At 38.7% G+C, this 18,263-nt stretch overlaps 1 protein-coding gene and 1 pseudogene across 3 annotated transcripts in view; both read right to left on the reverse strand.

Annotated features, from left to right (window-relative positions):
• SUCLG2 (succinate-CoA ligase, GDP-forming, beta subunit) overlaps positions 1 to 18,263 on the reverse strand; it is a 296,753-nt gene that overhangs the window by 25,037 nt on the left and 253,453 nt on the right. Inside the window, exon 10 of one of the 2 annotated variants that reach the window (XM_011980356.1) lies at positions 6,528 to 6,961. The exons of the other annotated variant lie outside the window; for it this stretch is intronic. Coding sequence (XP_011835746.1) covers positions 6,884 to 6,961 — 78 coding nt within the window. The 3' untranslated portion in view covers positions 6,528 to 6,883. Of the gene's footprint in view, positions 1 to 6,527; positions 6,962 to 18,263 lie in introns of those variants that run through there. 2 annotated transcript variants of the gene reach the window in all.
• LOC105539900 lies at positions 4,138 to 4,753 on the reverse strand (annotated as a pseudogene). The gene has a single exon (XR_001006120.1). The product of XR_001006120.1 is annotated as a 60S ribosomal protein L12 pseudogene (transcript).

Below are 18,263 nucleotides of genomic sequence, written 5' to 3' on the forward strand. Positions count from 1 at the left end.
GTTCCTTAAGGACAAGTTCGGATGTCAACTTCTCAGGGAATTCTCATCAAATTAGAATCACTGACTCTGTTTAACCCATCTAAAGCTTTATGATCATTTTATAGATTATAGTTCACATGATAATCTTATGTGAATTCACCTAAACAGGCAGGAGTGAGGGATAGGAGCGAAAAGGACAGAAGGGGCTTGAGACCCTGTGATTCAACTCTACTTAGTGGGTGAGTCCCTGGAGTAAATGTCAAACAGGAGCTGTGAATCAGTGTTGCCTCAATTGGCATCAGTTCCCATAAGTCTCTCATGTATCAGTATCTTGTGTTTAATTAAGAGTCCGACGTTAAAAATAGACACTCTTCATACAACCACTTGTGCCTAAAATTCAACTACTTTAGTTGGTGCTGAACCCCAGGAAAAGCCTTCTTTTCTAACTGCAGAGGAATAAATGGCTTTGTTAGACTTACTGAGAAATGAATAGCTGTTGTTCTCCAATGTACTTGATTCTCCTCTTACCTTCCTCTCCCCAATCCCAAGATGCAACTCCTGTGTTTGGATCATCTTTGTGCTTCTCTAAGACAAAGATTATGTATTTTTCCATTTTTTAATGATCAGTAGCCAGCACAGTCCATGACATGGCATAATCATGTACGAATAATGGTTTAACAATGAATGAATTAATTTCAACAGACACCTGATGAACATCTCCTTTGTACCAGGTACAGAATTAAGTTCTTGGGATATGGAGAAGGATAAAATATCATCACTGTCCTCAGGGAAGAATTCAAAGACTAGTTTGAGAGCCAGACCAATAAACTGGCAATGACAATACAGGGTCTACAGATGGTCTCACACAGCCAAGACCAGCGCAGAGGCAGTGATGCAGGCTGCTGATATGACAGAGGATTTTTGGAAGAGGTGACGGTCTAGTAGACAAGAAGAAAAAAAAGAGCAGGATCTGAGATAAAGGGAGCAGCCAGGATAAAGGCAGATATGTCACCCAACTTAGTTTATTGAGGAACTAATGGTTGAATGGTGAAGTAACTTAAGATAATACAGGTGAGGCCGAGATTGTCAGGTGCCAGAGGCCAGGGATGGGAACTTGGATCCTCTTATTTCTTCCTTTTTATTTTATTTATTTGTTTTTTGAGACACATTTTCACTGTGTTGCTCAGGCTGGAGTGCAGTGGTGCAGTCTTGAGTCACTGCAACCTCCGCCTCCCGGGTTCTCATACCTCAGCCTCCCGAGTAGCTGGGACTACAGGCCCCTGCCACCACACCTGGCTAGTTTTTGTATTATTAGTAGAGACGTGGTTTTGACATGTTGGCCAGCTGTCTTGAACTCCTGACCTCTACTGATCCTCCTGCCTTGGCCTCCCAAAGTGTTGGGATTATAGGTGTGAGTCGCCAGGCCTAGTCTCTTCCTTCTTTAGAACTGGGTGGAGGCAAGTCTTGAAAGTAGCCTCCTTGAAAGGCAGAAGAGAAGTTATAGGAGGGGAACAGAAGGACAGAGGAGATTGAGTGCATGAGAGACAATGAGAAATACAGAACAACCATGAGAGAGCATGGGGGTGAGAGACAGAGAGAGAGAGAGAGAGGGAGAGAGAGAGAGAGTGAGAAAGAGAATGAGTGAACAAGAAGCAGTAAGAGAAGCCATGAGAGAATGCAAAAGAATAAGAGAGAGAAAATGCAAAAGGGAGAGTGAGAAGTCATGAGGAAGATAGAGGAGCAGAAAGAGTATGACCAATACTAACAAAGTAATTGAGATTTCTACAAGAAGAGCAACAAGACCTAGAAATACGCAGGCTGCTTAGCTCAGGGAAATGGGATTGTTTAGGACACACGATATACCACAGCACCCTAAGAGGGAAGTCACCACCCTGGGTGGCGAGAAGATGCCACTCAACCAGAGATTATGCTATTCTCGCCTTCTCTCCTACTGTAAAGCAATTTGCTGCAGTCATGCACTTTAATGGAAATCTGATTTAAGGTTTAACTCTGGGCCAATTTCTATAATTAACTACTGTAATCTGCAATCTCAAACTGGGAATGAAATTAAGATAGTTTAAAAATGAAAGCCTCGTGACATCATTATTATTATTTAGCATTTATAAAGCATGTCAAATTGTCAATGTGTGCCTCACATGTTCATTCATTTTACAACTACTAACTGCTGTTCCATGACGTTATCAACAATAACTTTTAATTATCTTCCCCCAGCCCCCTGGCAAAGAGAATTTTTTTTTTTTTTTTTTTTTTTTAAATTCAGTGTTAGGTCTATTTAAGTACCCAGAGACTCTCCCGGAAGATCCCAAGTGCTTTTGGGAACCGAGGCTTTTTCTAATTCTCGGGTGACAATTATGAGGGTTGCTATTTACTGTTTCACAAAAGTAAAGATCATCTAATGAGGAAGTTGAAGTGCCAGATACAGGGCCCAGGTCCCCAGACCCCAGACAGCTGATCCCAAGGCAAGTTTGCGCTGGCAGCTGTGCAGGTGGTCGGGCAGTCCACGTGCAAGTTTTTCAAATGTCTGTGGGTGTTTTGCTTTGCAAAACACACTCTAGCTGCAGATTTTAGTCCACAATTAAAAGTAAAAACCAAACTTTGAAAAAAGAACAGCTACAGCCCTTGCTATTTATCAAGCTTCTGTCAACATCATCCCCACTGCCCAAATAAATAAACCAACAAAAATCAATACTAAACCTCTTCTTTGGAACATGGATCCTTTTGATTATCTGATGAACATTAGGAATTCCCCAGTCAGGTGAATTCACAAACACAACATTTTGGGGGGATAATAGTAGTTAAATCCCAAGGCTACCCTGCTCCTACAGGATATGGCCTCCAAGACCTCCAACGGCAAGTGGTAACCCACAGCACATCCATTCAGGATAGGGCTATGAGTTTCAGATAATGGCAAGTGTTAGTGCACACCATATGTATTCAGGAGAGGATTGTGAGTTTCAGAGGAATTGTGAATTTTTCGCAGCTGTCTATAGAATTTTTGTCTAAATGTGTAGTTTTTTAGGCAAAGTGTCCATGGTCCTTAAGAGTTGATATATGAATAGCAATCACAAATACAACCATAATTAATGTTACTAAAGCATTTAGCAGGTTGTATTCAGTATTCTAATTAATGTATGTGTACTAACACATTTAACACATGAGTATCACAGGAGGTGGGTACAATCATCCCCAGATTGAGGTGAAGATCTGGGAGAATCAAGGGGTCACAGCTTTATCTACTGTCAAATATCCTTCTGAGCCAGCAAACCTAGAAAAGCCCTATAATGAATGCTGGCTTAGTCTCTTCATGTTCATTACCACAGCCAACTCTGCCATACACTTGTGAGACAGATATCACCTACCTCCCTTTCGCAGATGAGAAAACCAAGACTCAGAGGGGTAAAAACAACTTGTGTCAAATTATGCAGCCTGTACGTTGTCAGTCTAACAAATTCAGCTTTTTCTTCAACATGATAATGACTCCCCTTAATGAAACAAAAAATTGCAAGATTGCTCAATAAAAAGAATTATTAATTTAATATATATATTCTTCAGGGCCTACTATGGGCCCTGTGCTTGTAGTCAGTAGCTAAGCCAGCAAGAAAGATTTTAAAATTAGGCAAAAAGGTTCTATATATCTAAAACTGCAAACTATGATAATAGTTATGAAGGGGAGGAAAAATGCTAGGTCCTTTGTGAGTAGTGGGACAAGACCCATATTACACTAGGTGGTGAGGGAGGGCCTCTCATAGGCAGAGACATTTAAGCTAGAGTCTGAAGGGCAGTCCAGAAGATGGCAAGTAGATCAAGATTAAGAGAGGGAGAAAAGTATCTTAAGACAACAGAATGCTATGTATAAAGGTGGAGGGACAGAAAAGAGTGTGGTGCATTTGAGAAACTGAACAGAATCTGGAGTATCAGGTTCCTGGGGCCTGAGAAGTAGAGTGATGGAAACGAGATGGGCCCCCTCGCAAATCACGCAGAGCCTCATAGAGCAAATGCCATGACAGAGTTTGAGAAGTCTTTGGTTTTAAGACACCTACATAGACTGTAGTAAGGTCAGGCAGGAAATTAACATTTATTGAGCATCTACAATGAATTTACAATAAGCTTAGATATGTATTTTTTTTTTTTTTTGGTCAAATGATCCTTTATTGAAATATTTTCCTTTGTGCTTAACTGGCTGGGCATTCCACAGCACCACTGTTGATGTCATCTATGATGTCATGGGGGTGGCGGCCATCAACATTACAGCCTACAGACTGGGCAGTGCCCAGGATCTCTTTAATGGTTCCAGAGAGTTCTCTGGCTAAGGATCGGTGCCGCATCTGTTGAGCAATGTTGACGATATCATCAAAAGTGATATTCCCACTGTGTTTAATGTTTTTGTGTTTCTTTCTGTCTCTTGGTGGTTCCTTGAGGGCTTTGATGATCAGGGCAGAGGCAGAAGGCACCACCTCCATCTGGGCCTGTCTGTTCTGAATGGTCAGTTTCACTGTAATCCTCAGGCCCTTCCAGTCACCCGTTGCCTTGGCAATGTCATCACCAACCTTTTTCGGAGACAGACGCAGGGGGCCGATCTTGGGGGCCAGCGCAGAAGTGGCACCGACTTCACCTCCGGTGCACCTCAGGTATAGGACTTTGATCTCGCTGGGGTCGAACTTCGGCGGCATGGTGGAGGCGGCTGGTGTCGGATGAACCCGGATTCGGGACGACCGAAGAAAGTTGCACCTTCGCGCCCTCCAAGCCGAAAGCCGAGAGCTATATATGTATTTTTAACCTCCATTTTATAGAGAAACTGAGGCTCAGAAAATTTAGGGTCTCCTAGTTATTAAGCAGTTATAGTTCAAACGAATGTCTGTTTCACTACAGCACATGCAGGGCAGTCAGGAACAGCTGGGTAATGATAGGGGAGCCACTGACATCCACCAGGGGTTGACAACGTTTCTCTTTTAAGAGCTCTATCAGTACAGATTTTAGGTTTTGTGAGCCAGTCTCTGTCACAGCTACTTACCCTTGTTGCAGCATGAAAGGAATCATAGACAAACAATATGTAAGTGAATGAGCATGGTCGTATTCCAATAAAACTTTATTTACAAAAACAAGTGGTGGGTCAGATTTGGCCCACAGATCATAGTTTGCCAACCTGACATAGATGTGACTTGGTTCATTTCCCCTCAAATTCACCGCAAGTATTCCATCACCCCTCCTTCTTTGTGTCATTTGATGTATCTTTGATAACACTTTTCAGACATTACGTTGTCTCTCTTTGTTGTGTTATTTTCTTGCCATCACTGATAACACTAAGGTACCCAGGAAGTAGTGGTGGCCAATTACATAAAGGAGTCCAACCAACTTTAATAACATTCCTTTAAAACAAAACCTGTTACCTTAACAAGTTCATAGAAGGAAAGCCTCTGTTTTGTTCTTTTTTCCTCCCTGACATTGACTGGAAGTGAACAAATAGAAAACTTTCACAGTAAGTCAGCCACTTGGCAATGGTTATTGCAAATAGTTAAGTACTGCATTGTATTTAGAAATACTGTAGCATATACAAGAAGCACAGTAAGTGCAACTATTAGGTTTTGTCTTTTCCTATTCCAATCAGGAATGCTAATTTAGTCCCACTGCAGCAGCACGAGGTTGATAAAAATCAAGCAAGCATGTTTATATTAGTCAAGATAAGGACTTTAAAAAAAATCACAAGCTATTTTAATTCTGAACGTTGTTGCTCTTGTTTAAGCATCTGTTTTTGTGAAACTGTTTTTCTTTCTTTTTTGTTGTTTTTATTTTCCTGATGAATTCTAATCATGTCTTCTAATCCATTGGCAGCCAACGAAGGAAAAGAAATGGTGAAGGAAATGAGATGCAGCTTGGATAATTGATGTTTGTATGCCTGGCTTTAATAAAAAATACTCTGCTAAATTAGAGGGGAGTCTAAATGGATTCAGTCAATAAGGAAGTGATTCAGGTGAGGAATTCAATCTTGGGCTTTATTGTAATAATACAAATAAACCAACAGATTGGTTCGATTGGGACCAGATTTGCCTTCTGCTGAAATTCTGGCAAGCTGCTCAGGCTCACATTTCTACCTTTGGTATATTCTTGGAGTTTGAAATTATTTTCTTTCGTATGAATTCAAATGCCACGATCCTTGGAATAAAGCAATTCATATACCTCCAAAATAGCTAAAATTGACATGTGAAAAATAGCATTCCTCGAAAGATACCCTCCCACTCTGCCCTTTTAATTTCTTCCAAGGAAAAAAGAAATAATTTTAGTGAGTCCACGATCCTGCCCGAAAATCTCAAAATCAAAAGGAAATGTCTTATACAACACCCTTAATACAAAACAAGATTTGGGAATTTTAAATTCATCAGTTGAGATGAACCAATCATTTTATTCCAACTTCTCTGAACTGACAGCATGGAAACGACATCTTATGGATAGATCCTCTGGGGACAGTAACTTGTTGGAAAGTCAAGTTTCCATTCAGGTTGACCTCTGACAGCAGTCAGGTGAACCTAGGGAAATGGGTCTAATTAGACTCTAATCTGTCCTTACTCTGTTTATTCTCTTCTTCCTATATTCTTCACTTTACTTACATTCTATAATTTACTCCTTGCTAGAATAAGCAAAATTGTATGGAGGATTAAGGTTTATTGAGTGTTAATTTTCCTAGGTGCTAGAAATTATGTATTTCAACTTTCCCTGGTAAATAAACAAACTGAATGAGCTTAAACGTCACACAGCAGTAGGCAATGGAGTCAAGATTTAAACTAAGTCAGTCTTACTGTAAAGTCCATGTTCTTTCCACTCCCTCTGGCAGTCTCTCTATAATCAGAGACTCCCAAGATTAGTCAAGAGTTCCAGCTCTATGTTGGTCCTATTTCCAAGCTTCAAGGACATGCTTCTGAGTCCTGTATTCTGGTGCCCAAGTATTTCTTGCTTTCAAATTTTGCTGCTGAATTAAAATCAATCTTTTGATTTGTAAGATATCTTTTATAGGTTTGTGAACCAATGGGTTTTAGTTCTTTACAAATAAAGATATTTCCTGTTTACTGATAAAAGAGTTGTCCAGAGCTCATGGTTTGCATTTCCTAGTTAGATGGGGCTGGGGAGGGGTCATGAAGGTACAAGAGTGGGGCCTGGCCTTCAAACACTAAACTCTGTCCTGAGCTGAAACAGATGTTCCTAACAAGACCTCTCTCTGCACACTGATAGCTCCTCCTCCCCATTTCTGAAACACTGAAATTTATACTGTTGCCACTAATACTCTTTGAAATTATGGTCATAAAAATTCTAATGGTGACACATCATCATCAATACAGATTTTAGATATCAGGTAGTGGAATGGCCACTGGAAGGCATGGTAACTCTGTACGTGGCTGCTCGGAGAATGATGATGGGGGCACATTCTAGTTCCATGGCAGAGATCTTTGACCTGTTAACAATGTCTATCACGGAAGTGGAGGAAAGAGTCAATGCAAGTGTATAATATATTTGTTTCCTTAACTTTGGAGTTACATGACACATATTAATTACACATAATTATAACTAACGGTGTAGCCTGTCAACATTGCCCCTCCTTTAATAATTTTTACAAAGAAAAGATCAGGCAGTAAAGAAATCCAATTCACATCCTGCATAACCACCAAGAATATATTAATTATGTAGGTTTAGGTATATGTAAAGCAAAAAATTTAAATATAGACTTCCAGCTCTAAAGAGAATGAAGACATCTTCCATTAGGAATACTGGTATAGCTTAACAGGTTAAAAACTAATGTGAATACTGCACCATATAAATTATAAAGCCATACTTCCTCCCAAAACAAGGACCTGTTTCCTTAAATCAAAGTTCTCCAAAGTATATTCTATGAAGTATTAGACCTAAGTAATGCTCCTTGAAAAAATCTTCTGGTCAAATAATTTGGATTCTAGCTTAATGTGAGCTTTAGCAGACCATCTGTGTTCTAAGTTATAACACTTTAATTTAGTCATTTTCTGCAAAAGCGTCAATGGGTTGGAAATGTGATCTGCAGAGAGCTGTCAGAAAAGGTGTGTAGGAGCTGGTATATTTGTGATTAGGTGGCACAGAGATCTAGGGTCCTTCTTTACATAGATGCTAATCATTTCATTATTTAGGTCAAAGTTATAGTATCTACAAAAGTAGAAGCCTTTCACAATCAAGAATAGCAACTACCAAGGCCCTGGTCAGGCCAAGGGTGGCATATAAATGCTTCTGTAGTTGTCAGCAGACAGGGTAGTAGTGGTTAAGTCAGGTATTAACAGGATTTTCGGAAGAAGAAAAATCTAAAGACGGAAATATTGATTGGCATTATAAATAGGAACAGGAGACAAGGAGTTAAACGGACTGAAGGGCACAGAAATTTGGGGGAATAGCACAAACACAGTTTCTACTTTTTCCAGCAATAGTTCCCATATCCTTCTGAACTGAGAATCAGAACCATTGTCATGATTACAAAACAAAAACCACTTGGACATTTAGAATGGCAAATGCAAGGTTCTTTTTTGAGTGCTGTGTGTTTAAAATAAATCATGCAAAAACTACCATAATGTATAATTTGGCCACAGAGATATTCAAAGCTAAAAAAAAAATAGAGCAAAGAGATTTTGGTCATACTATTTCATAAAAGGGCATCAAAAGACTTCAAAAAAGAGGTATATAATTCTCTCTTAACAAATCAGCTATTAGAATTGACTGTTCAGAAATATTTGGTTACAAAACTGTCTTTCCAGCTTAACAGATAATTGCTTTCAAAGCAGGATACTCATTGCTTATAATGCAGTATCTATATTTCATTTGTAATGGGAGCTTCATTGGTGCAGATTAAGAATATTTATTGGCACATTCTTTCTGAGCCACATTTTGTCCAATCATCTCAGACTTATGTCATCTTGATGCATGTAAATATCCATTATCATTTGTTGGAGGGTTAATATAGAGAACACCCATAAAATTGGCAACTTGGTGAAGGACCCATTTATTAATCTATAAACAGGATGTCTAGCCATCTATCATTGCAACATATCAGTCTCCACAGGGTTACTGTCCCTACAAGCAAGAGGGAAAAAAAATATTTCTATGAGTGGTTTCTTCTCCTTTATTTGTGATTAACATCAATTAGAAAAAAAAATAGCCAAGCAGAGAGAACCAAAACTTAGGACCACACAGATTCACACTTCACACCACAGAGAAATGAAGACAAATCTAGTTAATGGCAAAACCCACTGTTTCTGTAAATAACAAATCTAATGTAAAACAAAGGTGGAATATAATGATTCTGTGAGGTTTTAGGCATCTGTTCAAATAAACCTATTTGATCATTTAGTTTTCTGGAAAAATAAGGGGTTGATAAAGATTCATATCAAAATCCTAGTGGATAAATATCTGGCTGGAAAGAGTAAAAACATAAGATTCCAGCGAAGATATCAGTGATCTATAAGCTATTTCTTATAGGCTAAAATTTATATTAAAATTATTTTAAGTAAAAGTATTTTTAAAACACATACATGTTTTATTCATTACAAATCTCACTAGTATATTTGTGAAAGGCAATTTACTGCCAAATTTCTTTACAAAAACAAGTTTCCACTTCATTTCCCCAAATCCCCACCTTTTGTTCATTCCAGTAAAATGACTCCAATGCCAAACCTCACACTCAGAATCTTAAATTCTGAAATTTCAGAATTTTCAGTCACTGCTGAAAAAATTCATTAATATTTCAAACTTAAATTCAGGTAAATTAAGAGGAAAACCAAATAAACCATAATGCAAGAAAGTTATAACATTTATTATAAAAATCAACATCCCATTTGAATTAAGGCTCCTCTGAAATGCCTGGGCAGGGCTGGTGCCCGGTAATATTTAATATCAGGAGGAATCGAACCTTGTAGAATTCTTTCTACACTGACCAGCAGTATCAAGTGTCACTGTTGCCAAAACACATTCTCAGCTGTAGATAATATTATAAAATTACTAATATCACTGTCTGACCTTGCTGTTATCTGTTGTGTGGAACTCAGATCTATTTATTTAGCTGTCCAGCAAATGTCAGTATACCACGTCTGGAGCAAATTACAAACTACATTGGCAGAGCACTCCCCCACAGCCTGTTAAGTAAGGAATTGAACAAAATGCTTTCTACCTCAAAGTGTCTAAATCATTGATTGGCCACACCTTCTCTCATCCATGGTTAACCTTTCGTGGACCTCGAAGAGTTCTCTAGCTATTAGACTCCTTTTCCAAAAGGATTCCAGAATATTCTATTCTCTGAGGCACATGTTAAACAGACTATCAAAACATCATGATTTGGGACCTAGCTGTGCTGCAGAATTGTCAGGGGCCTCTCCAGATCCTCTCCACTCTTTTGCAACCTCCTCTTGGACCTGGGAGGCTGACTAGAGAGAACAGATTAACGGGTTCCTTTTGGATCTGACATCTGGGGAATCCTGGCAGGAGGAGAGGGAATCTGGGGCATTTATTCCCCCATCCCTCCCAGCATGATTGTCTTGGGTGGCTGTTTCCTCCACAGAAGGTATCTGAGCATCTCAAGAAAGTCTTCATTGCAGGATATTCTCTTCTGGTCAAGTAGTCACCTCCTTCTCTCTCTTTCAGCTTTGGGACAGAAGCGATCCCAGGCTGCCAGACCAGGTTCCCTTAACCCCACATACACCGTCATTATCAATATTTTAAAAAGTAAACTTTCCTCCATATACTGTGAGATGAGTGTGCCATTGTTTCCTTTTAAGACTGATAATGTGCCATTCTGACCAACCCAGCTTGCTTTTGGGAAAATCCATTCAACCTTCTAGAACTGGAAGGTTAATATTTTTTTCAGTTACCCCCTCTCCACAAGATAACCACGGTCATGGGTTACACAATGAAATAAAAGTCAAATAAATCTGCACATTCTCAGCACAAGCCATTAAATGAGTATTATCACAAACATTTCTTTCCTTGGCTCTTTTTGGGACATGGCTAATACCTAAGAATCTGAAATTGTTGCTCATTAGCTGTCTGGATCTACATCCCAGTTAAAGGCAGAAAAAGGAAAACAAGCTAAAGGCTTTATTATCTTGGGTCCTGTCCATTATAAATGACAGATGATGGCTTGTCAGGTGAAAACGAGCTTCTCAGCACTCAAATGGCTTCATTTAGTTTATTAGCCACAAACAGAACTAAGGAAAGTCCATCAAGAAGGTGACTTGCAATCCTTATTTTCAGCATAATGAAAGATGGGCTCAATAAGACTGAATCCCCATGTGGTCTCCCAGTCTGTCTAAAGAAGGAACATGTGTAACATGGAGACAAACTCGAGAAGATGGTTAATATTTAAAAATGTAGATCTGCAATCTTGAACAAAAGGCGTTGTTTAACTTCCATAAAATGCCAGTGACCCAGCTGTAAGTAGTCACCATACATTTATCTCAAAAGCCACATTATTCTATTCTACTAAGCAAATAAACTGTGTTATTGAGCTGTTAACAGTCAACCAAAAAAAATTCCCAAAAGGAATATGTATAGGATGGCTTAACAACCAAGAAAAACTGTGGGGAAGGAAACTAAAGCTCTCAAATTTCACATGGCTTTTCTAGGAATTGCGCAGCATTCAGTAAAGACAGATACACACACAGTACCTAAGTCTACAATGTAGACAAGCATTTGCTTTCCTGATATGCTAGAGCTTCCTTTTGTCTTCCCTGCTCTGTAACTCTCCTTTATTCTCTGAAATGTCTGGACAAATGTCCCTGTTTGCAGATGCCTACCTCATCCATCTTATCACACATGTTTCTCAGTATGGGTTTATCACATGAACATGTATTTTCCAATATGTTAGATCCAAAAAATAGTTTTCAACCTGTTTAATGTCTATTGTGTGTCCTATCAAAGTAGAAACTTCTTGGGTTGACAACAATATTTTTGTAAATGTCTTGATGTGCCACCTTTTTATTTCCTTTTTATTTTCATGATTGCCTTGAATATCATGTCAAAGTTCTTACCCCGGAAACCTGGAAACTTGGATGGTCTTCTGTGTTGCTCAAGGCTAGCTGAGGTCATCTCCCATTTTTTTGTTTGTCTTGAGTAGGTGATGCTTCCTGTAATGCCCATTTCTGCTACATGAGTTCCCTTTCGTACTATGCCATCTAACTAGACTCTAAAGTTCTTGTCACCTAGTTGAGAAGACTAATGTCCGCCCTTGGCAGATTTGAGAACAGGAATTCCATCCCAGTTTCATGTTACAGTTCCAAATGACTGTTTTTATAGATGTATCGAGTACCTTGATGTTGGGGGTACTTCTTATGGGAGATTCTATTGACTAACTGACTTGCAGAGTGTTAATTTTAATTGGAAGATGTGGTTTCAAACTCAGTGCCAGGCAGGTGAGTAAATGAGTAGACAGGTATTAGATTAAGACAACAGAAAATACTCTGACATACCAGCAAGGACATTTTAAAAAGGGGCAGTTGCTACACAATCCATCCAATTGTTGCCATGGGAATGTAGGCCTATTATGCCCAGATCTTTCCAGTTTTCAAAAGCCAAAATTCTGGATTTTTAAAAACACTAGGCTTACTAGACAAAATGTATCTGAGAACAGCATCTGTCCTTACTGCTTAATCTATGTATTTCCCATGACTACACAGATGTATCAACATCCTGGAAGATGCTTTCCAAACCAGTGCATCTTTCCTGATACTGTTGCTACCCTCTCTAACTTTCAGATTTTCCCTCTCCCTCAAATAATCTGAGAATTTCTATTTCTTTTTTCTTTATGAGATGTGATCTTGGCTCTGTTGCCCCGACTGGAGTGCAATGTCACGATCACAGCTCATTGCAGACTTGACCTTCCAGGCTCAAGCAATCCCACCTCAGGCTCTTGAGTAGTTGGGACTACAGGCATGTGCCACATGCCCAGATAATTTTTAAAAAAGTTTTTGGTAGAGATGGAGCCTCGCTATGTTGCCTAGGCTGGTCCCAAAATCCTGGGCTCAAGTGATCCTCCTGCTTAGCCCTCCCAAAGTACTGGGATTACTAGTGTGAGCCACCATGCCTGGCCAGAATTTGAAAATATTTCTGCATATAATGAAATATTCGGTTGGAAAACTGTTGCATGTGTGAATGACGGAATGCAGAATAAAGCTACAGAGACAGAAAGAGAGAAAAGAAACCAAGCAAGTTTGGAGAAGGACACAAGTAGGATTTCTCAGGCTACAAAAATGACTGAAGAGTTACACAGCATGAATTTACATATGGCAGCAATCATACTAAGGCTGAAGTAGCTATCACTTCTTAATCACTTACTAGATGCCAGGCTCTTCCTAAATCTTTTATATGGCCTAACTTACTGATATCTCACCATGACCCTATAAACAAGGTAACTACTTTCCATATTTTACAGATGGCATACAGTATAGAGGCATTAGGTAACTCCTCTAAGCCACACATTTGGTAATCCTAAACCCTCATGTGACTCCAGATCTACTGTGTCATATGGTTTGCCCTATAATCTTCCACTCTAACACCTTCAGTCACCCTACTGGCCAATTTGGCTCAAATCCTTGTCAGAGCTTAAAATGTCCTTTCTATACATCCAGATGCAACACATTCCTTAAACATGAGACAAATTCTCCCTTGAAGATCTCCTTCCATGATAGTTTTAAAATATGCCCACAAATCCCTTAATGTTCTTCTCTTCAAGATGTAGAGCTTAATCATCCTCCTCTGGAGCATGGGCTAGACTGGATCACTATCCATTCTAATGAGCAGAATATGGTGGACAAGACAGTGTGCGACTTTTGAGACCAGGTTATGAAGAGTACTGGGCCTCCTTCCTCTTTGTTCTCTCTCTTGGATCACTCACTCTGGGCAAGTCAACTGCCATACCATAAGGACGAATGCTCAAGAGACTTCTATCCAGCAAGGAACCAAGGCCTCAGGCCTCCTACCAACTGCCATGTGAGTCATTTTGGAAGCAGACTGATCCTCCAGCCCCAATCAATCAAGTCTTGAGATGACAGTGAACCTGGCATACTTCTTGACTGCAACCTCATGAGAGACCCTGAGGCAGAACGAACCTACAACCAATACCAGATGTCACTTATCAATAAACTCAAGGTTGAATTGTTGGTTCACTGATAGGCAGAATTTTCAATAAGAATTTAGGTAGCTCTTTCAATAAAATATTTTTCACACTTAAATTAATGGCAGATTGTTGAATAAACATGAATATGCTTTTACCATTTAATAACCACATATGAAAATTGAAATGAATGCTTTGCCATACTGAAATATACTAAACTGCAAGTTCTAAAAAGTGACATAGATTCATACTTTTAAACAGATGATTTTCCTAAATTTTACACTTAAAAAATCCCACTATAATAATACTGCTTTGGAATATGCTAGCTTTTCTTTTTCTTAATCAGGACTATGTACAGGGAATATGAGATAATTTGGTATCCTATTAGAATCTTATTTCTCTGACATGAGTAAGTTGGGCTGATTTCTATAATGATCTGTTACATATGCCTTAAGTCTTCAAGTGCAATGTGTGTTAAGTGAAAAGTACTGTGGAATTAACATCACAATTACATCTTAACAAATTGCAGGAAATAATCTAAATTTGTTAAGTACATTGCTAAGTATATGACTATCCACATAAAGTTTAATCAATTTCATGACAAAATCTACTTCAAACCCTCCGAAATTCTGATTGTGTTCCTTAATATAGACTATTGACAATTATTAAAATATGTGATTTAGTGCTACAATAAGTGAATTAAGGCAAGATCAAGATGAACTACAACTGAGACAGGTATCCACTAGAGGCCAGTGTACTTCGGCGTGGAGAAGGAATTTATAACCAATCCCTGTGGAAAAACCAACATTATTTCTACTATTCAGAAGTGGAGGTCTTGTGAATTGACAAAAAAAAAATGATGAAGAAAGCTTTTTTGATTTTCTGAAAAGAAAATTTCAAAGGATAAGAAAGATGAGTTAAGGAAGGATGAGTCATGAAAAATAAGAGCAAAGAGAATTCTTGTCTACAGAAAAAAAAACCAGTACTACCATACACTGTACTGTTTGATGTTTCACCAACGTAAGTGTAAATTTTCAAGATACTTGGTGTAATTGTAAGCTTTCTCATAAATGTTTCATTTGGCAATATATTGGAAATAATTAAAGAACTCGAGTACTTAGAAAGTACCACAGTAATTTCATTTTCAGGGTAGTCGTCATTGCTAGCTGCCTAGACAAGGCCAAGGGTTTTGAAATGGCAGGGAACAAAACTGCTTGTCTGCAATTTTCTTCTCTTAAACAACTGTATTCAGAACAAGTACCAAATGGTTCCCTCTCAAATATGGAATAATTTATATAAACTCTCTTAGCACTATATTCATACTGTAAAAGACATTTCTTAATAATGGTGCGACATGACGCTTACAATACTTTTTAACAAGGAACTGAACTAGTTTCTCAATACTAAAAATAGGAGTGGAGATGAAAATCTGATTGTTTAGTAAAGCGTAGAGAGTAACAGTAGGTAGAATCCTGAGTCGGAGATTTTACTTTGTAGGAGTGAAGGCTGAATGATTTAACACATAACCCACGAATGTGTACTCTTTCCTCTTTTCCTCCAGCAGAGAAAGGCACCTTATGTAATGTGGGCATGCCGGGGAGATGAATGAATCAGAAAATCTTAGAGCTAGGCAGGACCTGAGGGTTCAGCCAGCCGCAGCTTGAACCTTTTCAAAGACAGGGAGCTTCCTCCTTTGCAAGGTGGCCCATTGCATCCCTCCATTGCATTGTTGAGGCTATAGCTGTTTGAAAGTTATTCTTTAATCTTTATATTGTGGGACCTCATCTGATACAACAAAATACTGTTCTAGCTTCTGAGGCCAAAAAGAGGACATAAGATACAAAGATAAATAACACATGATCCTGACTTCGAGGAGCTGTCAAATTCCACCCATGGAGTAGGGTTCTGATTCTGATCTCTGCAACAAAAGCACTGGCTCTATCACTTACTAGATGTGTGAATTAGCTAACTTCTTTGGGCCTCAGTTTCTTCATCTTTAAGATGGGGATAATAATATTAGTACCTACCTTTGCAGGGTTGGTGCAAGGATTAAATGAGATAATTAAAATAAGGCACTAAGCCCAGTACCTATTAACCAGTACTTATTATATACCTATAACCAGTACTTATTAGTAGTCAGCAATTATTGCTACTCACCACTTACCTGGCATATAAGTAATTCAACCCTTTCCAAACTCCTATGAGCTATGATTTTATTACCACTATTTTTAGAGACAGGAAAACTGGGGCTCAGAGAGCTGAAGTAGTTTGCCAAGATCAGCAGCTAGTTAATGGCCAGACAAGGATTTGAACACAGGTTTATCTAATGACAAGAGCTTTCACCATTACATTAAGCTGTTTTGATGAACAGTAAAGCGAATTCCTAATCCTAAAGTGATAGGGCCAGTATTCACTGACAAAAGCTATGACACATCCCTAATTTTTCCTTTCTCTGATATAAATATAGTTAGTGCCAAAGCTAACCACAAGATCCCTGCCTTCCTGGCCATGGTAGAACAGGGGCCCTGGAGATGGAAGAATCTTTGAAGTCCCTGAGTCCTGCTTCCAGTGAGCTATCTTGCCTGCTGTCCCAACCTCTGTTCCTGAAGCCCATACCATCCTGATTAATCTCTGCCTCCATAGAGGTGGGGCTTCCACTGCCTTTAACTGTTCCTCATGGGATAATCACAAATGGCCTGGACCTCTCCTGGAACTCAGGGATAACAAAAAAGTATTGAGAGAGAACTATCTAGTTGGGAATAAAGACACACAGGTGAACGTTATAAGAAATGCATTCAGTGAAACCTTTGAAATAGTTGTGTGTGCTCTAGGCCAAGTCATGGATTAAAAACAAAAAAGGTCTGCACAATGTTAGGGTCAGAATACGATGGTATGTCATTTAAGAGTATTTCTAGGTTGCTTGCTTCCTGATACTACAAAAGCATGCTCAGTCATCTCTGTTCTCTATCACCAAGCACTCAGTCCTGTGATGAAAGGATGCTGGCATTCCATTTACATCAGCTAAATTTACAAAGAAACTGACTGTCTGTTGATGGCCTGTTTAGATGAACCAATTAAAATAACTCTAAATCATGTCTGTAATTTTCTGAAGAGATACACTTACCACACCCCACTTAGAACACCAGGTCAGATGTTATCCTGGTCTCTTCTGATGTAGATTTTCTACTCCTTTGAACTTAAAAGATACAGTTCTGCCTATTCATTAGGAAGGTACATAAGAAATTGGCTTACAAACTACAGTGAATCAGAATGTCCAATTGTCTGACTCCAGCTCTGAGAAATGTAACTAAAATCATGAACCGTAATACTAACAAAAAATTATGGTCCTTTATCTGGGAAGGTCTGTGCTTTCATACAGCTAGTAAGGCCAGAGGAAACAATTTAAACTCAAATCTTAGTGACTGTTTTCTTAAAATCTTATATTAGAAGCATTCTCTCTCAAATGTTAATGAGAAGAGAAATTTATGTTGAGTTGACCCCCAATTTATGACAGTATGATATGAAATTTCCTCCTCCTTGTCAAAAATGAGGCTTCTCCAAATAAGTGTCAAACTATTATAATTTACAATGATTTAAAAACTGTTATTGACATGATCCACAGAGTGGATAATAAACAAGCAGAAAAAGAATAGGATAATTGTGAAGTGAAAAAAAATTAGAATGACAGGTTGCATGATTGAATTGGAAGCTGAAAATCAAAAGCTGCTGAACCGTGCAATCATTTCACAGAGGCATGTTTCTCTTTAAGATGTTTAAGAAAAGGTGAGGGAAACATCAAAGACACTGCCAGGAAGGCAGGGATGGTTTGATTGCTTCATGAAGAGAATTAATTGGCATGTATTAGGAAGCTGCAGACTTTGATATGGGCAGCAGCACCCAGTTGGCTTGATTTATTATCATGATTACACAGAAACCAATTTATTTGCAAGGCATAAAGTATACATTTGCCATCCTAAATTCAGGAGAAAAATGGGGAAAATGGACTTGGGTGAAAAAAGGAAAATGAAATTGAATTGAGTCTGAAGTGACTTAACAATCATATATAAGTCCAAGCATTTGTCACAAGTCAGGTATCTCATCTACAAAACATGTAACGTAATAAATTGACTTTACTAAAATGTACTGACCTGAAAATTGT

This window comes from Mandrillus leucophaeus, unplaced genomic scaffold (genome assembly GCF_000951045.1).
Source record: "Mandrillus leucophaeus isolate KB7577 unplaced genomic scaffold, Mleu.le_1.0 Scaffold210, whole genome shotgun sequence".
Classification (NCBI taxonomy): domain Eukaryota; kingdom Metazoa; phylum Chordata; class Mammalia; order Primates; family Cercopithecidae; genus Mandrillus; species Mandrillus leucophaeus.